This window comes from Haliotis cracherodii, unplaced genomic scaffold, assembly GCF_022045235.1.
Source record: "Haliotis cracherodii isolate W230 unplaced genomic scaffold, xgHalCrac1.p SCAF_10, whole genome shotgun sequence".
Lineage (NCBI taxonomy): Eukaryota > Metazoa > Mollusca > Gastropoda > Lepetellida > Haliotidae > Haliotis > Haliotis cracherodii.
Genome location: NW_027266265.1, coordinates 45,889,628 through 45,909,054, shown reverse-complemented (window position 1 = coordinate 45,909,054; position 19,427 = coordinate 45,889,628). Strand labels below are relative to the sequence as shown.

The window sequence follows — 19,427 nt, the reverse complement described above, 5'->3', positions numbered from 1 at the left end:
GAGGAACAGTATTTCAACAGAAACAACAGTGAATGCACGAAGAAGCAAATATCCTAAAGTGAACATGGGATTTGCACTGGGAATTTTCCTTTTATCTACTGCCTGTGTTTTAATTGCAAACTACGATAAAAACGAAATATTTCATCTGTAAACTCTAGTTGTCTAGATAGGGGTCACATTATACGTGCAAACACATACTGACCTTTATTGCAACAGAAATTAGGAAAGGCACCATGAAGGCTTTCAGCCCCCTTGGTGAACTATCCCACAGACGTCCTGATTTTGTGATCTCAAAAGCGAATTACAGCCAATACATCTGGATATGGAATAATGATAATTCGGTATGCACTCAGATGTTTTCAAACTCAGCAATATCTTGTTTCCAACCTTGAGCATAAATATTTCATATTGAAGGGGAGGATGTTAGGCAGGCCCGTCTTGCCAGTTCAAAATCTGTACATTCCACATGAAGATTCATATTAGTTACACCGCCGTTCGATCTCATAACAAAAGACTTTAAAGGGTGGTACTTACTAAGCGGATAAAACAAAGACTGGTCGGCTCCGAGTCATGTGAAAGTGTGGCATGGTTTGAAACAAAGAAGACATGAGGGTGATGTATTTGACACGGGCATCATCGTAGTGTTTTGAACCTTAAGTTTGCAGTGTTTCGGCGACTGTTTTCACTTTTTAGTGAATCTAATGTTGAAGTGAATACTTTCTTTGCTCTGCAGTTTACTTGAAAAAAATATTTTGCCGTAGGTTTTAAAGTTGACTGTTGTACATGATGTTTTGGAAAAAAAACAATGTGGTGTGAAAAAGGTAATTGTTAAGCTCAACCTTTCAAAGTAAAAATATATGTCTTGAAACAGTAGAAAATATTGCATTTTGATCAGAACTTCGAATTCATGAAATTGAGTGACATAGACGCGGATCGTGTTGGAAGGGAGATAACTCCTCCCGGCTTCGAGATCATCGCCGCTCATGGCAATATTTCAGCCATATGATGGCGGCCAGTAAATAATCGAGTCTGGACCAGAAACTCAAGTGATGATATAGTGAGCAACCACCCATCCCGCCGGGGTACGGTGGCACGCAAATCAGCCACAGAGTTTTACCATTAAGTCGCCTCTTGGACCAGCATAGGTAATAGAATTCTAATTCGGAAGGTAATAATATGAGTATTTGACGTTTGATAAAATGTCAGTATAATTGCTCCTGATGACAAACGCAACACTACAACACGACTGTGAGGGGCGGTCGGGTAGCCTTGTGGTTAAAGAGTTCGCTCGTCACGCCGAAGACCCGGGTTCGATTCCCGACATGGGTACAATGTGTGAAGCCCATTTCTGATGTCCCCCGCCGTGATAATGCCGGAATATTGCTAAAAGCAGCGTAAAAAATACTCACTCACAACACGACTGTATTTCGTTTATTGCACTCTGATCCTGTAATCTGTTGGCTAAAACGTGTGGAGCCGATTTCCGGTGTCCCCCACCGTGATATTGCTGAAAGCGGCGTAAAACCATTTTCACTCACTCCTGTAATCTGCATCTTTCCGAGGCAAGCGTAGCCCAGTGGTTAAAGCGTTCGCTCGTCACGCCGAAGACCCGGGTTCGATTCCCGACATGGGTACATTGTGTGCAGCCCATTTCTATTGATATTGCTGGATTATTGCTAAAAGTGGCGTAAAACCATACTCACTCACTCACTCTGATTGGTCGGATGAAAGGTCGTTCTAAAGTGTCCCCTAATGGGATGTCCTCAGATCTTTGTTTAGCGGTAGCGAGAACAAAGATGTGATTTTAAACGGGCTCTGATCTAACGCAATTCCACGGACTGGTTGTTGCCTTTGTTATTGTTTTTTCCCCCCCGTGAGTACCCGGATGATACGCTACGCAACTGAGCGTGACCAGAGACTGGGCTACCGTCTGCAAGGACAGCTAAATAAACTTTTTTAACGCATTTTTGAACACTGATTGGTTAGGTGTCCTCCCATTAGTTAGACAGCCAGTTGTTAGACACCTTAAAATAACAACTTTTCTGGTTGAGTGCACAACAAAGTGCAATGCTGTTACCTGGATTGATAAATGAATGACCCATAGCTAAACATCAAGATATAACAAAAAAAAAAAGACGTGTTAAGTCAGATGTACTTATTTTATAAACGTTTATCTCAGAATTCCGACATGGGTACAATGTGTGAAGCCCATTTCTGGTGTCCCCCGCCGTGATATTGCTGGAATATTGCTAAAAGCGGCGTAAAACCAAACTCACTCACTCACTCCTCTCGTCTGGCAGCAAGGACGTAGCTTCGACGTAGCAGGACGTAATTGTTTATCTTGTGATATTGGAAGGCAATTAGTGAATCAATTAGAAAAGTTAATTGATTGGTATAAATACTCATTTTTATACCAAATTACCTCCTGAGATGGTTTGCCTTCCTCTTTATTTCAGTGATTTTACCTTGTGAAAGTAAATCCCTCAAAGGAATAAGGACGTAAACAGACGTAATTTCTCGTAATTTGATTGGTCAAAAACAGACATGTGACCACTTTCTCACACCTATAAATACGATGAGATCCATACTGGGTCATTCTGACTTTGGCAGTCTAAAGGTCAGTTTCAATCAAAGGGCAGATAATTCAGCCCAAAAGTTCCCCTTGTCCTTATGTAATCATTTCTATAAATAGACTGCATTTTTGAACACAGACACAAATTGCTATCTTAGTAACTGTAAAGTTATTCAGATAAAGAAGTCATCTATATATATTTATAGCAGTAAACTACCATTATAGTTACAGACAATAATAATTTTGCCCTGACACTGGTCCTTACAAATAAACCTTAAAACTCAGAGGGATATACTTATTTGGAAGCATTGTGTTGGCCATATAAGGCATTGTTATACCCACATGAATAAAAACTAATTATTCATTGAAAAGAAGTGTTTTAACTCTCAGTTACATCCAGACTTCAAGGTTTATCAGAAGTTCGGGTCCAGGCCGCTACAATATGTAGACGTCCCCGTACCTGGATCCTGCGTCGTTAACATATGTCGACGTCTCGGTACCCGGATCCTGTATCGTTAACATATGTCGACGTCCCGGTACCTGGATCCTGCGTCGTTAACATATGTCGACGTCCCGGTACCCGGATCCTGCATTGATAACATATGTCGACGTCCCGGTACCTGGATCCTCCAGTGTGAACATATGTCGACGTCACGGTACCTGCACCCTGCATCGTTAACATATGTCTACATCTCGGTACCTGGATCCTGCATCCTGCATCGTTAACATATGTCGGCGTCCCGGTACCTGGATCCTCCAGTGTGAACATATGTAGACGTCCCGGTACCAAGATCCTTCAGTGTGAACATATGTCGACGTCCCGGTACCTGGTTCTGCATCGTTAACATATGTCTACATCTCGGTACCTAGATCCTGCATTGATAACATATGTAGACGTCCCGGTACCTGGATCCTCCAGTGTGATCATATGTCGACGTCACGGTACCTGGATCCTGCATCGTTAACATATGTCTACATCTCGGTACCTGGATCCTGCATCGTTAACATATGTCGACGTCCCGGTACCTGGATCCAGCGTCGTTAACATATGTCGACGTCCTGGTACCTGGATATGCATCGTTATGCTTCGCTAAAATGTGTCGACGTCCTGGTACCTGGATATGCATCGTTATGCTTCGCTAACATGCGTCGACGTCCCGGTACCTGGATCCTGCGTCGTTATGCTTCGCTAACATGTGTCGACGTCCTGGTACCTGGATATGCATCGTTATGCTTCGCTAACATGTGTCGACGTCCCGGTAACTGGATCCTGCCTGCTAACATGTGTCGACGTCCCGGTACCTGGATCCTGCCTGCTAACATGTGTCGACGTCCCGGTAACTGGATCCTGCCTGCTAACATGTTTTGACGTCCCGGTACCTGGATCCTGCCTGCTAACATGTGTCGACGTCCCGGTACCTGGATCCTGCCTGCTAACATGTGTCGACGTCCCGGTAACTGGATCCTGCCTGCTAACATGTGTCGACGTCCCGGTGCACGAATATCTATGGCTAACGAGACAAACACCCCAAGCAATGAACATCCAGTTAACATTTATTGTTTATAATAATGTCTTCTTCTGAAAATAAAACTGTCATTATATATTTCACAAACATATGATAGCGCATGATAAAACGGAGAGAGTTCTCGTGAGATTGTGGATGCACATATTCATACATTTTTGTCGTGAAAATATTGACGACTCAGAAAATTGCTGTTTCTCATTTTAGCTTTCAGTTCTGCTGTGGGCAGTTTGAAGGCAGGATTGACATTGTCAGTGAATCAGTGAATGATTATTATGATTGGACGGTCATTTGTACACAGCTATGACGTCACAAAGGTGACAGAGTGGCACAGAAGTTGAAGTTTCATCAGATCTTCGTTGATTGGCGCAGTGGAAGACCTCAGTTTGTCAAGTCTTGCTCGCGTTTCCACAATATGTTTTTCTGTCTGCCTGAAATGTGACGTGTTGCTGCTTTGGCCCAACTTCTCTTGCCGGAGCATCTGCGATACACCTCTCTTCGCCTGCAATCAAGAAAACATTTTCAAACCTATTCCACAAGACAACAAAACTACAGCAGACAACTTCCAGCTTTTTTCGGGTGTTCATTATCATAAATGCCTCGTCTAATTGGACAGGGAAATAATTTGATTCCTATTTCCAGGCAACCTTTTGTTACGGATATTATACCTTTTATGATACTTAAGTGAATGAATCATGTTTGTCGCCGCAGTCAGAATTGTTCCAGGTTCATCACGACATGTAAACCAGGGTCAAGCAAATCAAAGGTTGATAACATGAGCACCCTTTCCCCCTGTCGGGCCACTTAACCAGCCAGGTCACACATTTTGACCACCCGATTACCAATATGGTCGGCTCTTAGCTTTAGTCTTAGAAATACAGCTATCTTATTAAATACTTGCCAGATCATTCTAGACTTGAGTTGGCCATGTTGGTTGCATTTTTCATTATTCTGTAGGGTCTGGGAGACTACAAAGGAATATCCATAGGGTTTTATGCATCTGGATAAGAGCTATGTGATATTGAAGAAATATATATCAAGGGTGAACTTAAACGATGATCAGTTCTTCCAGCCGTGGCTTTCGACTGACTCGCACACTTGTGAGAATAATTGCAGTGTTATCCTCGGAATCTTTATGTACAGGTTCTTTTCCAGTAATTCACATCACGACTAAACCGAACCCCTGCACGATATTCTCCCACCAACTCCATTCATCCCTAACCCTGCAGCTATTAAAGGCTCTGATCCAATGGGCGTTCGTCATGTGTCACGTACGTGCACTACAATATACACCGAAGACGTACTCCATCCTTACACTTATACAACAGTGCATTATTACATATACTGAATTTCACAGAATAGAAGCCTGGGCAGTGTTCGAAGAAGTTCAGCGGAAAGTGAAAAGTTCCTTTGCGCGAACACATCACTACATATATATATACTATTTGAGTATTTGGCTGTGCAGAGTTGCGTCCCTTGGGCATGCCAGAAACCTATGATTGTGGGTTCGAATCCCGGTTCGCCCCGATTATGATTCTAGGAGATAGAGGACAAGGAGTTCGACCCTTTTCTTTCAACTGTTCCTTAATCCGTCCCGCATCTATTACGTTCTCAGTGCCTGCATGCACGATGCGATCCACGCGTTACCGCTATCGTACCTACACCGCCTTAACAATATAACATAGACTTACAATAGATATAAGGGCATCCTCTGTATCTCCAGAGTTCTTAAACTGCGAGAACCACGGGGGATGGGTACAGGGGTTAGTGTAGGTTAACGAAATGCTAGCCCTGGAGATAAGAGTGAGTGAGTGAGTTTGGTTTTACGCCGCTTTTAGCAATATTCCAGCAATATCACGGTGGGGGACACCAGAAATGGGCTTTACACATTGTACCCATGTCGGGAATCGAACCCAGGTCTTCGGCGTGACGAGCGAACGCTTTAACCTTTAACCACTAGACTACCCGACCGCCTCTGGAGCTAAGAGGATGATGATGATGTAAGGGCGGTAATACATACTGTAAGAAGTACCCTTTTCTAACGCCCTCTGGTGCGACTCAGCCGGGGATCGAACCACGATATTCCGCTCTCGGGCATGCGTTACCTAGAGACTACTTACAGGGGAGTTCCAGGGGTTCCTGCAGTGGCTCCACTTTCCCATCCTTGTCCTGTTATCTGTGTGAAGACGGTGCAATGTCTTGATTAATCTGTACCTAACGGGGATTGCCCAACACATCATTACTTGGGGCCAGGAATAACATTATTATGCCTTCGGAAAAATAGTTTATCGGAGATACGCAGTCTTAATAGTGTTCTTAACATACTGTCCTCAAACAATAAAACTGAACGATTCTATTAACCTATCATTTTGATTTCCAGTTGGCCCTTACTCGTTACACGTCTCGGGGTAATGAAGCGTATTTTCTTTTTACGTTTTTTCTTCAAATAGTATATTTACAGATTCTGGGAAACACATACGGACATCAAACCGATTAAATAGACCAATAAAGCGATTAAATAGTCCAATCACTGCCTTCAATACAAATCTTATCTAATGTTATGAAAAGACTGATTCAGCATATTTGTCTTAATATATATTCACTACTGATGTTATAGTTTAATGTGAAATACAAAGAAATTGACAGACACAACTCCTTACCTTGTACAGTGTTGACGTTATTCAGTAGAGAAATCTGGCTAGTTGTGACAGCATGGATTGGCGCGTGTATTTATATTGACAACGGTTAACCGCTCTGAGCGATTTGCTGTAGTCAGCACTTAAACCCGGAAGTGATCTGTCGTTATATGGACACCGCGTTGCGTATATAAATAGCCTTCTCACTGCTGCGGTTAAACTCGATCTGGGTTGATGTATACGCGAACACAGTATTGCGCAGTTAGAATTGAATATATCACCATCTTACCAAATCTCACGGGTATCGTTCCACAAAGCGATCTTGGTGCTACGAGAGTCGGAGTCTATGTATGGGAGTTACGATCGTCTTAGCACTGAGACAGTTTTGTGGAATGGGACCCTGACTGAACTGAGCGACGTGAAAATAAAATGTGCCCCTTGTTGTCCCCTAGGACTCTGTATGGGTAGTTAACGGAATATGTCCGATATTTCGTGTCGGAGGGTCAACAGTTTTTTTTTAAAGAAAAGGAAGACCATAAAAACTAACTACCGTTAATCCTCTATATTAGTGGTCGATCTCGTGTGTTGGTTATGTTTGTTTGTTTGGCCGCACTCAGCAACATTCCAGCAATATGAGGGCGGTCTGTGTAAATAATCGAGTCTGGACAAGACAATCCAGTGATTGATATCATGAGCATCGATCCACGCAATTGGGACCAATGACATACATCAACCAAGTCAGCGAGCCTGACCACCCGATCCCGTTAGTCGCCTCTTACGACAATCATTTTAAAGCAAGCATGGGTTGGCGAAGACCTATTCTACCCCGGATCTTCACGAGTCTGTGTCGGTTATGAGCTGCCCTAGCTGTAAAAGGGTGTGCTCTCCCCGCTCCCTCTCCCGCATCATCTGAATACCGATTACCATCTAAGTTTTCACTCGGAGCCTCACCGTTATATTTGTGTGTTGTTAAACGCCGCACTCAGAAATATTCTAGCTAAACGACAGCGATCTTTTAAATAATCGAGTCTGGACCAGACAATCCAGTAATTGATATCATGCGCATCGACCCACACAATTGGGATGCGCGATGACATGCATCAACCAAGTCAACAAGCCTGATCACCCGATTCCGATTTTACGGCAAGCATGGATTGCTGAAGAGCTATTCTATCGCACTGATCATCCTGAATACCACTTAACACCAACCTCAAAAGCTTCGACAAAAAGTGTGCGATTTGAGGTACATTTGTGTTAGCATTTTATGCACCATTATGTTGAATCACCGCCGTCATATAGCTGGAATAATGCTGAGTGCGGCATCAAACAAACAAACAAACAAACAAACAAACAATGTTGAATCTGCGAACCAAAGATACGATTTAATTTGCGTCCCGTATAACACACTGCTGATCCCCGAATACCATCTTAAAAGATCCGGGGTCACGGGTGGCCCAGTCGTCTAAGGCGCCGCGATCCGCTGTGCAGAATTGCGTCCCTTGGGCACGCCAGAAACCTATGATTGTGGGTTCGAATCCCGATTATGTTTCTAGGTTTGTCAGCACCATACCAGTGCTCGTTTCACCGAAGTGGTAAACGTCTGAGACCTGCATCGCTTCGGGCTTTCCTCCCACATTAAGCTCACACGCAGTTATATAACTCGAAAACTGTTAAAAGCGGCGTTAAACCAAACTCACTGACACTTAAAAGATCCCGAATGCTGCATACCAAAAGGGGATAGGCTGTCTCTGTAAAGCTGCAGTTGAAGAAATTCACCCAGCTGTGACCAGATTAGAATAGGTGATGTGAAATGGTCAGTTTGGAGTTAGTATACTGGCCGGACTAGTACAAGCAGCTACAAACACACGTGCATGCAAGTCGCTAAACAAGTACAACAATCCTGAACGCGACGTTAAACCCCATTTTACCTCAACTCACCTGACAACTTTTATTTCATAAAGAAGGAATACCAACTTGCCGGGCAAAACAAAGTATACTCCTATGTTTGATTGTGGCTAAAATGTCCCAAACAAGAACTGGTTATTTGATGGTGATTTATTTACGTACCATAGTTGTCTTTTGGACCTTAAATTTTCTGCGACTGTTTATAGTCGAGTAACGTTTTGATAACGGCTGTATTTTGTCACATCCAACTTTCAAGCGTATGCTGTCTATTGCCCGATGGTTTACATAATAAAAACGCTGCTAAATGGACAAGATGTCTGGGTGACGCAGTGACTGACGAATGGATTATTTTCAGGTCACCGCGACATATCTGGAATATTTGAGTGCGGCGTTAAACAGCAGACCAACTCTGGAAAGTAATCAGGAAAAGTAGAGAAGATTCAGAGTTTGGGGACTTGCACTGTTGATGAGTCCATGTCTGAGGTTTACACTGAGTGAGTATGGTTTTACGCCGCTTTTAGCAATATTCCAGCAATATCACGGTGGGGGACACCAGAAATGGGCTTCACACATTGTACCCATGTCGGGAATCGAACCCGGGTATTCGGTGTGACCAGCTAACGCTTTAACCAATAGGCTACCCGACCGCCCCCTGAGGTTTACAAAGTTGATAGCGAATCAGCAGGGTACTCCTCGTTTTATTTCCGCCTTGGTAGCTGTGACGGGCTACACAAAAAGCAACAACAGGCGCTTACTATCACATATATACAGTGCTTCAGATAACATTTTGAGCAATTGAGTTTTTACTCGGTTTATATTTTAATTGGGTTATTACATTTTACATTTGGTAACCAATATTGTTTCACTCATCTATTCATCACTCTATTGGGTTTTTCCCAAATTTAGTACACATTTTGGGATTTAAAAAAAAGATTAAATAATGTTTCAGATGTAAATAACGGTTCTAAACATAGGCTTGACCCGGAAAGTAAATTAGCTCGTAATTGCGTTTCGGAAATTAGCTCCGTTGTACGCATGCTGAAAGAGCTTCATTGGGTATCGACGCGTACTGTTTTTATACATTTGAATTTTTCATTTAATGCATGTGTTTCAAGTTAATTGAAAGTAATTGGGTTTTGAATATTTTTGGATTTTTTATAATTTTTTTTGTTGGGGGGGTGTATTTGGCGCAAATACGCAGATTACTGTATCTCTGTATATAACATATTGTTTTAGCCGAATCTCTTAACAGAAGACGAAACCCAGTATCATGATTGATTAAATTTAATTCAAAGGTGTTAAAACTATATACAGCACTTGTTGTGAAAATAGGTACATACGTTAATCATAACAAATTATGAAAATAAGTATGTAGTATTCCTGTCGGATTTGGTGTAATCGTTGAATAGAACACGCGAAACTACTTACAACATTACAAAGAAACAAGTTAGGTACAAACGTTAATCGTAAATTATGAAAATAAGTAAATAGCATTCCTCTTGAATTTGGTGTCATCGTAGAATAAAAGACACGAAGCAATATTTCAATATTACAAAGAAACACACAAATCACACTTTTTCTTCTCCTTACCTCAACAAAATGTTATTGAACAACGTTACAAACTTGGGTATAATCTGAAGGAACAAATCTTGAAATTAAGTCAAGTCTGGATCTCAATACTCCTTGAAATGAATTGTGTTTGAGTAGAATTTTCTTTTGCATTCTGCTCTAATCAAGGTGTAACTTCTCGACGATCAATGTGTGACCTTTACACATATTTAACAACTCAACAATGAAACAACAAACAACCTACACAACATTGCAGTTTGAATCGCTAAAGCAAGACTGCATCATCATTTTTTTTTAGACGAGACTACTGATTCAAATATGCTCGGATAGCCATTTGGTTCGAATTGCTGGTGTATGCCATGATATTGCTACAAGTGGCGGGAAACTCAACTCACTCTTGTGGAAGTGAAGCTCGAGGCGTGACGATTCGTGGATTCCATCCAATGAGCAGCTGAGCGAATCAACACTGCAAAGTCCTATGCTGTTGTGCCACCCGTGCCCTCTGAAGTAGACCAGAACTTGCCTACCATGGGTCTGGGCCTTCTGTCTTCACTAGGGCTGTGTCCTTAATGTCCATATTTCCATGTCGGTATTCGACCCTGTCGAAAGTTCGCTCTCGGTTCGTGTAGCGTCTACTACAGCCGTTGGACATGAAATGACGTTGATGAGATCTCCAGTGTTCGATGTTATCAAACACAGGCCGTGACTCCCGCCTGTAGGATGTGTTCTTATACTGAGATGATGAAGCACCAGCGTGCCACGACCTTTGTTCACAAACAACAATCCTGGTATCACAACGGGAGTTCTTTCCTGGAGGAAACTTTGTGGTAGAATCCAAAGCGTTGTTGTCCAAAAAGGGTTTGATGGGTTTTGTGTCATTAGTGGCGCTTGACAAACTTGTGTCAGGATGGACATCACCGGGAGCTATGCAAGCAAGTGTGTCAGTTGGTGCTTTCTCATCAGTGAGGCCAATATGGGTTTTACCATCAGCAGTGCCCACTAATCTACCCTGTGCCACAGAGCAACTGTTGATAGAATCAGGTGAAGCTGATGATTCTGGCTTTGAAGGCACCACTTTGTCCTCTCCAAAAGAATTTAGACCGTCTGATAGTTTCACAGTTTGAGTTCTGAATGAATCTGTTGCTGATGCGTTGGTTGCAGGCTGCCACTTAACCGGACTCACTGACACCCTCTGTGTTGATATGGTAGTTGATGACTCTGGTGTGTCTTCTCGGTTTCCGGGACTAGCTGGAACAGAAGCACCATCTTCCTCTTTACTAGATCTTGAATCAAATCGAAAAGACTCATTACTGTTAACTTGCTCCCTCTTACAGGGAGCTATGGGACTCTCTGGCCAGTTTTCATGAGTCCATTTTGATCTGCCCGGAGAATAAGCACATTGCTGTTCATCTATGATTAGTTTCATTGAGTCTTCTGAATCAGCCAAAATATCAGGAATCCATTCTTGTTTATCCTCTAGAGTGAAAGGGACACCTTGTAAGGAATATTCTTGGTCTGACTTTTCTTCTTTATATATAGATCCTGAGTCATTCTTGTCTTCAGTTGAACTGACGGGAATGGGTGTTGACGTGTTTAGTCTCATATTAGTAAACTGGTGATCTTGTCCAGAAAATACAGGGGGTCCTCCAGCAGACCCCTGAGATGTTGAGGAGAGAGCAGTGTCTGCGTACCTGGTAGTTTTGGTGACATCCTCTCTCTCGACCTTTACTACGGTTACCTTTGAAGATTTGGTTACTGTAGTCTCCTCAATGCAAGGCACATGTTGGGTTTTCATATTGTGGGAAGCTAATGACTTGACTCTTTCTACACCAGAACATACCTCTGTATCTGGTGTTTTCTTCTCCAACTGATCACAAGGTGGTATCTTTACCTTTGCTTCCTGTATAACAAATCTTTTCTTGTCAAGTAAAACAGAACACAACTTTGTCTTTGTGGATAGTTCTTTTCTGCCAGAGCTCGGAGAAAATTCTTTTGTTGAACTTCTTGTTGATTTAGGCTGAAGAGCTTCAGAGAGTAGGCTAGTAGCGCTTGTTTTAGACTTTTTGCGTTTTCTTTGACATTTGCCTTTGAGTGATGTTAATTTCCCAACTTCTGACTCGGGATCTTGTCTGTCTGATTCAAAATATGCAACCTTTTTCATTGGTTTGTTTGTTTTTGTCATTTTGTCTCCAAGCATTACAACATCAGCTTTTTCTTTCAAATGGTTCCCACTCCCCAAACACTTCTTCCCTCTTCCCTGTCCAGCTCTGATGAGACTGCTGTGCGCTTGTGGTGTGGATCCACTCCTCTTCCACTTCTTCCTTCCTCGTGTAGGATCAACTCCAATGGGAGTGTCTTGTGTTCGAGGTGGAGCCTCCACCTGACTATCTTGGACTGCAGTCGTGATCATGCTTGTGTCTCCAGGTGTGCACATGACACCAGTAGCTACTCCTCCACCTCCAGCATCACTAAACTTTTTAGGATAGGAATATTTAGGTTTTTCTCCCTGTATTCTGGTGATACATTTGAAGTATGACCTACCTTTACAGTTGTGCTTATATAGGTCTGAGTCGATCCAGAACACTGTCAAATATTTCTTTTTCTTCTTTGGAAGATTTTTAAGGAACTTACCAATTTCTTGACTTAATCTCCCTGGCATAAGCCTTTTCAGGTGCCGACGGATGTTGAGGGATTTTCCTATGTAGATTGTCTTGTGTTTATAGGCAATCTTATACACACCTTTCATTGGCTGTTTGTCAGGAAGCTCATAGTATGGCATGTGATTTGATTGGAGGAGCTCGCATGGTGGTACCTGAGTAGAAGGAATATTACATACAACACAAAATACAAGATGCAAACAAAACATACAGTACTATACGCCAATGTTTGATGGTGGCTAAAATGAAACAAACACAAAATGGTTATTCGATGGCGATGTATTTGATATTGATATCATAGTTGTGTTTTTGACCTTACGTTTGCTGTGTTTTGATGACTGTTTTAGGCCTAGTAACATAATTTTATCGACACATATGCACACATTTTCATCCTTATAGTCCTAGTCATGGAATCATTTAAATGATGATCATTGATAGCTGAGTAGAATATTTTGAAACACTAAATCATACATTCATATTTACAGTGAAGTTAAGACTTGTCATTGTTGCTTGGCATGCTGATGGCCAAAGTATATAAACACAAGCATTCCTATACAAATTCTAAAACCTTTGTATATATTACCTCCGTAACCCTGTCTGTATTTATATATTTTGGAAGTTTCATATTCTGAGATCCATGAACTTGACTATCCTGTGTTGATTTAGCCAGGCCCACATCATTTGGGATTTTGTTTGTACTGTCTGATCCCAAATTGCTGTGCATCTTTGTGCCACTGGTTGTGGTCGTATCCTGTTCAGGGCTGCATACTGGTGCATCCAATCTGTCTGGAAAATCTTTCGATTTTCTGGGTCGACTTGGGCCAAGTATGACAGGAAGTTCATCTTCTGAAGCAATTTCGGTGTCTGTTTCAAGAATTGGAAATGACTTTTGAAGGTTTGTGATTTTCCTGAGGTCTTCATGCTTAACTGGCAGACAGCCACAATAACCGCATGCGTGCCCCTCAGTCTGTGGTACATAATGGGCACATTGTCCACAGCCGCAGCTACCCCGAGGAACCCCACGCTTGTCTTTGACGTAGGACATCAGGAAGTCTCCAGCAACCTACATTATTGCAGAGCAGTTAGGCAGATCAATAGTTATGATAATTTTTCTCTTGTATCCCGTATGTAATCAGTTCAACTATTTGTACTTGTTATGCAACAAACTGAATTTAATCTCTTTACATGCACATTTTCTCTTAAAGGCAATAGTTATTTCTTAATTCTGTGGTATAACACTTGTACTCTTAAACAATAAATGATATATATATCTGAAACATCTCAAAACTTAACCATATTCACTGTATTTGTAAGTCCCCTGATAATTATTAATTGTTTCTACTAACAAAGACAAATCTGACCTATATCAGTATGTTCTAATTATGGTACACATGAAGACAATCAAAATTGGCTTTTCGAAAGTCGCAACTAACTTTCACAGGATCAGGTGGTTTAGTGCGAACTTAGGAATGAATATCGGCCTTTGTGCAGATTTAGATAAATCCTTAAAAGCATACATATTTCTTTGGGAACTCCGAAAGGTGACGTTTTTGAGGTGAGGTGAAATGGGGTTCAATGTCGTGTCCAAGATTATTGCACTTATAAAGCGGCGTGCATGTATGTGGGTGTTTGTGTGTGGCTGCTTTTACTAGTCCGGACTGATGCCGATCCGAGTGCTAGCACACAGATACCATGCCACAGTTTAACATGAATACCCCACTCAGACATAGTATACTGACTCCGAGCAGACTAGTCTATGTTTTAGCCCCTTAATGCCGAGCACCAGACAGGGTAACAACAAGTACCATCTTTTAACGTCTTTTGATATGACGCGAGTGGGGATCGAACCCCGGACCTTCTGCTCTGTGCGGACGCTCTACCACTAGACCACGGAGGCGGTCTGATGTTTTTGAAGCTTAATTTGTCTACAGCACACATCTAACCTCTTGACTACTAATAGGGGTTCCAGTGCAGAAATGAAGACGTATGTTTCACCTAAAATCAGTTTTTGTGTAGTCGAAATATGTGACCAAGGAGATTTTTTTTAGATTGGGTTTAAGGCTGCTTTGAACAGCGTTTCAGTTTAATGTTGGAGGAAATCCAGAAGTGATGCAGGTCTGCGACATTTGTTACTTTTTGAAACACATTGGCACGGATATGGTGCTGACAAACCTTGAAACATTATCTGGGTTAATCAGGATTCGAACCCAATAATAGGTTTCTTGCATGCCCAAGGTATGTAACTCTGCACAGCGAATTGCGGCAACTCAGACAACTGTGCCAACAATGACCTGCACAGTGGTTGAGTGAGTGAGTGAGTTTGGTTTTAAGCTGGTTTTAGCAATATTCCAGCAATACACGGTGGGGGACACCAGAAATGGGCTTCACACATTGTACCCATGTAGGGATTCGAACCCGGGTCTTTGACATGACGAGCGAACGCTTTAACCACTAGGCTACCTGACCGCCCGTGCACAGTGGTTGAAATAGGAACATATTGAATTATTACAACTTGTTAAATTTTGCTTTTATGGAGTTTGTGTATTTGCAACATTACCAGTCAAATGTACATGCATTTCAATGGAATATAACAGCAAAAATCAAATCATAATTTGTTATGCTCCAAATTTTGTGATTTTTTTGTTCCACTGCTTAATTATTTATTCCCTATCTTCATATAGGCTATCAATTATGTATTTATTCACATCACAAAATAATGACTACTACCACTATTTTAACTGTATGATATAAAACAAAGTTGTTGTTTGTCATTAAAATAATTATTGATGTCACAAAGGTGATTTTCAGATTTTCTAGATTTATAAACAAAATTCAATTATAAATAGCATTATCAATAAATACATTTATTGATAACTAAAAATATAATTTATTGTATCAATAAATGTACTATGTAATACAATAGGGAAAAAACAGTAAGCAACACCGCGCTTCACAGTATCAGACCACACTGTTATGATAGGAAGAGTTGCCTCCCCTAGCTTGTGGGCGATGGAATAGTGTGTTTGTTTGTTGTTTAACGCCGCACTCACCAATATTCCAGCTATATTACGCCGTTCTGTAAATAATCGACTTTGCACCAGACAATCGAGAGACTGATATCATGAGCATCGATCCATGCAATTGGGAAGCGATGACATGCTTCAACCAAGTCAGCAAGCCCGCGTTTGGTCGCTTAATTATTACGACAAGCATGAGTTGCTGAAGACCTAGCTATTCTAACCTGGTTCTTCAAGGGTGGGGCGATTGAATAACTATCACCTTTGCTCTTGTTCATATGCCTATCTTAAATTTATAATATGAGAAGATGACATAAAAAATACTGCCAACACACACAACAGTCGGTTACAAAGACAGACAAGCTGCTATATATTTCTTTAGGTTTAATTCCGGATTTTTTGTCAATATTTCGGGCCCGCATATTCCTGATTATTTTTGATGATCCCGTGTTGATTTTAATTAATTTCAGTTTTACGCACTCTAACATATAACAAGCATTAGATGAAATCGATTTTGCATTTAACCACAACATCTATTCTTACCTCAAACGTGGCTGCCAGCTGCCTAAAACGTACCGAACACCGACATGTGCTTTTCGTCTTTACGAAATGACACGCGGTCAAGGTCATAAAGGAAAGGGCGGGTAACTCTGAGTCACTTTTAATATAGCGTGCAGGTTGCAGTTGTACTTCTTTTCAGACGTTATGATTGTTTGTTTTTGTTTGTTTGTTGTTTTACGCCGCACTCAGCAATATTCCAGCTATATGACGGCGGTTCAGACGTTATGAGATATTAATGATGTAACTATACCAATAAGTCATACCAACACATTTTTATTGACACATTTATGCTGTTACGGCCTGCTATTTAGATAAGTGACCTTAACTGAATATTTTTTTTATAAATTAAGAGGCCTCTATAAATATCTTGGCTTGTTTGTTCACAGTCTGTCGACGTATCGATTGTGTGTAAGCATCAGTGATGAGACAAAATTAAATGCAATGATTGTGATGTATATTTTATCTCAGCAGATGAAAAAAAGACACCTTTCTTTTGGATCTTAAATGATCGCATGTTTTCGTATTTATATTAAATTCTGGTCATCGACATATATTATGTGACTGAGTGGTTGCTTGCCGATTTTTTGAAGGAGTGTATAGTAGCACCGTTGTACTTCTCAGACAGTCAAATTGCGTCATTTATTATTCAGGCAAACAAACTGCTTGAACGAGCAATGTCCTCACTGTGAAATGATCGAAACTTTGATCCAATCACCATCTCGCTCCAACTTGGGTAATACTTAAATACGTAAACACGTGTAGTGCCGATCTGTGTACAAGGGTCGTGAGTACTACCATATCTGATCGAATCCAAATAAGCATCAACAAAAAAAGAAGAAAAACAAAACCACCCCAAGAAGAATAGTCTTTTTATTTGGAATGGTGCGACAGCATATATTTCAGTTTTTATTCAAACTCTAAACAAAATCGCAAACACTATGCTAATGAAAGTGATAGCTGATCTTGTCATTTGAGTATTAGGGACCAACCATTTGATATTTTGTGTGTGTGTGTGTGGTGGTGTGTGGTGGTGGTGGGGGTGGGGTGGGGGAGTGGGGGGGAGGGGGTATGGGGGTTATTATGGATATTTTTTCAGCGGCAGCTACTTTAACATTTTTTTTATAACTACAAACCTAAAAACATTTTGAAATGGATCTTGCAACAATATGTTGTTAAGTTCAAATATCAACATGATCGGTACCTTAGAACTAATTACGGTAGCAGGAGGAGCATGGTATGCCAATTTCTCGCTCGTGGACCCAAGCACGTTGATGTCGGGTATTGAGTTTTTCTATAAAAGAACTGATTGTGTTATTCTTATTGGATAATGCACCACCATTTAGAAGTGGGTTTTTTGGGAAGTGGTCCATTGAATTTGGGTTTGGTCCCTTGCATGTCTTCAATACACTTCATATAACTTTTCTTTGAGCAATTGTGGTCGTACACTGTTTCGTCCAGGTAATACACTGTCACCTTCTCCAGGTCCCTCTGGCTCAGACTTTTGATAAACTCGAACAAATCGGATCGACCGTGGCCGCTGAAATGACTCTTCAGTGTTTGTTTGACTTTGCAGGAACTTGAGCCCACGTAGATCGTCTGCCAGTTATAGGCGATCTTGTACACTCCTCGGACATAATATGGGATACGGTCCAGCTCGGTGAAGGGGATGTGGCCCTTCTGGAGGACCTTGCAGGGCTTCAGCTTCAGCAGCCCCTAGAACAGATGGACAGAATGTGACCCAAGGTTGCATCACCTGTTGCGATAAAACAAACAGGATTTTGATTTCATACAGGACTTTTAAACAGATTGAGATCCAACCATACTTGAAACGTGTTGTCGGGATACACCGTGATACCCTGGCCTGATTGTCAAGTTTGACCCGATTACAAGTATTAATACGTTTCACTTTCATTGAATTGGTTATTGCTGGCGTGAGTTGCGTTTAAGGAGAGTCTGTGCTCCATATGTCAAGCTGGGCTCTGGGACTGGTAGTTTATTATCGGGGTTGGTGAGATTGCCTGGTTAATTTTGTTTCTGTCTTTTTTTTGTGGAGGAGAGGGGGTGGGGTGGGTGGGGTGCAGGGGTGTTACCTGGGTGGTGGGGCATGAAACATACAGTCCTATGACCATTCACTAGGAGTTAATAATAACAATACAGTTTGAAGATCATACCTCAATCCCAAGAGAATCCGTGCCTGCTTTTTGTCCAGTCGTTGTACCCTTCGGCTTTTTGTTTGCAGGTCCGCCACTGACATCATCCAAGGCTCGTTTCTTGGTGTCAAATAGACTTCCAAAGTCGGATGATGACCATGACGTTGTACCCAACAGTGGGAATGATGTTATGCCTGATACAGCCTCAGATGATACAGTTGGCATCCCTGAATCACACGAGGGCTCAGAGACGTCATCGTTATCCACCTCAATAGGGCTGATCCTCATGATGGTGTGGTCAATGGGAGAACATCCACACTTAGCACAGTCCGTCGTTTCATTACTGTCCGGACTGGTGTAGCTGTAGCAGTTCCGACATTTGCAGCCGAATTTGGTGTGGAGTCCTGATGTTTCCATCGCAATGACCTGAAAGATAAGGCATATTGACCTTTTGGATCAACATCTTCACACAAAAATTGCATCGTTTACAGGTATTCGATGTGAATAGTGTTATATGCCGCAATCGGGACCAGGCAAACGTGTGGGTCATAGCCAACCATGCCGTCGGGTCACAGTGACACGCAATTATCCGGGACCCCTGAAGATTCCGGGGTAGAATAGGTCTTCAGCAACTCATGCTTGCCGTTAAAGGTGACTATGCTTGTCGTAAAAAGCGACTAACGGGATCGGGTGGTCAGGCTCGCTGACTTGGTTGATGCATGTCATCGATCCCAATTGCGTGGATCGATGCTCATGATATCAATCACTGGATTGTCTGGTCCAGACTCGATTATTTACAGACCGCCGTCATATAGCTGGAACATTGCTGAGTGCGGC

At 41.8% G+C, this 19,427-nt stretch overlaps 2 protein-coding genes and 1 long non-coding RNA gene across 3 annotated transcripts; all 3 read right to left on the bottom strand.

Moving 5' to 3' along the window:
• Nucleotides 1–4,201: 4,201 nt before the first annotated feature.
• On the bottom strand, nt 4,202–6,838 carry LOC139451474 (uncharacterized). The gene is made up of 3 exons (XR_011652346.1): nt 6,756–6,838; nt 6,216–6,271; nt 4,202–4,597 (listed from the first exon to the last, which is right to left on the bottom strand). It is a non-coding gene; the product is annotated as an uncharacterized lncRNA (long non-coding RNA).
• A 3,552-nt stretch (nt 6,839–10,390) lies between these two features.
• Nucleotides 10,391–13,907, bottom strand: LOC139451458 (uncharacterized). The gene is made up of 2 exons (XM_071232962.1): nt 13,446–13,907; nt 10,391–13,017 (listed from the first exon to the last, which is right to left on the bottom strand). The coding sequence occupies exons 1-2, from the start codon at nt 13,905–13,907 to the stop codon at nt 10,729–10,731; spliced, it is 2,751 nt and encodes a 916-aa protein (XP_071089063.1). The 3' UTR covers nt 10,391–10,728.
• Nucleotides 13,908–17,318: 3,411 nt separating this feature from the next.
• On the bottom strand, nt 17,319–19,013 carry LOC139451442 (uncharacterized). Its single transcript, XM_071232961.1, has 2 exons — nt 18,612–19,013; nt 17,319–18,153 (listed from the first exon to the last, which is right to left on the bottom strand). Exons 1-2 carry the CDS (start codon nt 19,005–19,007, stop codon nt 17,758–17,760), a joined length of 792 nt encoding a protein of 263 aa, XP_071089062.1. The 5' UTR covers nt 19,008–19,013; the 3' UTR covers nt 17,319–17,757.
• Nucleotides 19,014–19,427: the final 414 nt, after the last annotated feature.

Excerpts from the sequence above, each read along its gene's own strand:
- LOC139451442 (XM_071232961.1), bottom strand. The coding sequence starts at position 19,007 with ATGGAAACATCAGGACTCCACACCAAATTCGGCTGCAAATGTCGGAAC. Across the intron at positions 18,154-18,611 it reads CGGATTCTCTTGGGATTGAG|GGGCTGCTGAAGCTGAAGCC; the intron begins GTATGATCTTCA and ends CATCTGTTCTAG.
- LOC139451458 (XM_071232962.1), bottom strand. The coding sequence starts at position 13,907 with ATGTCCTACGTCAAAGACAAGCGTGGGGTTCCTCGGGGTAGCTGCGGC. Across the intron at positions 13,018-13,445 it reads ATACAGACAGGGTTACGGAG|GTACCACCATGCGAGCTCCT; the intron begins GTAATATATACA and ends CCTTCTACTCAG.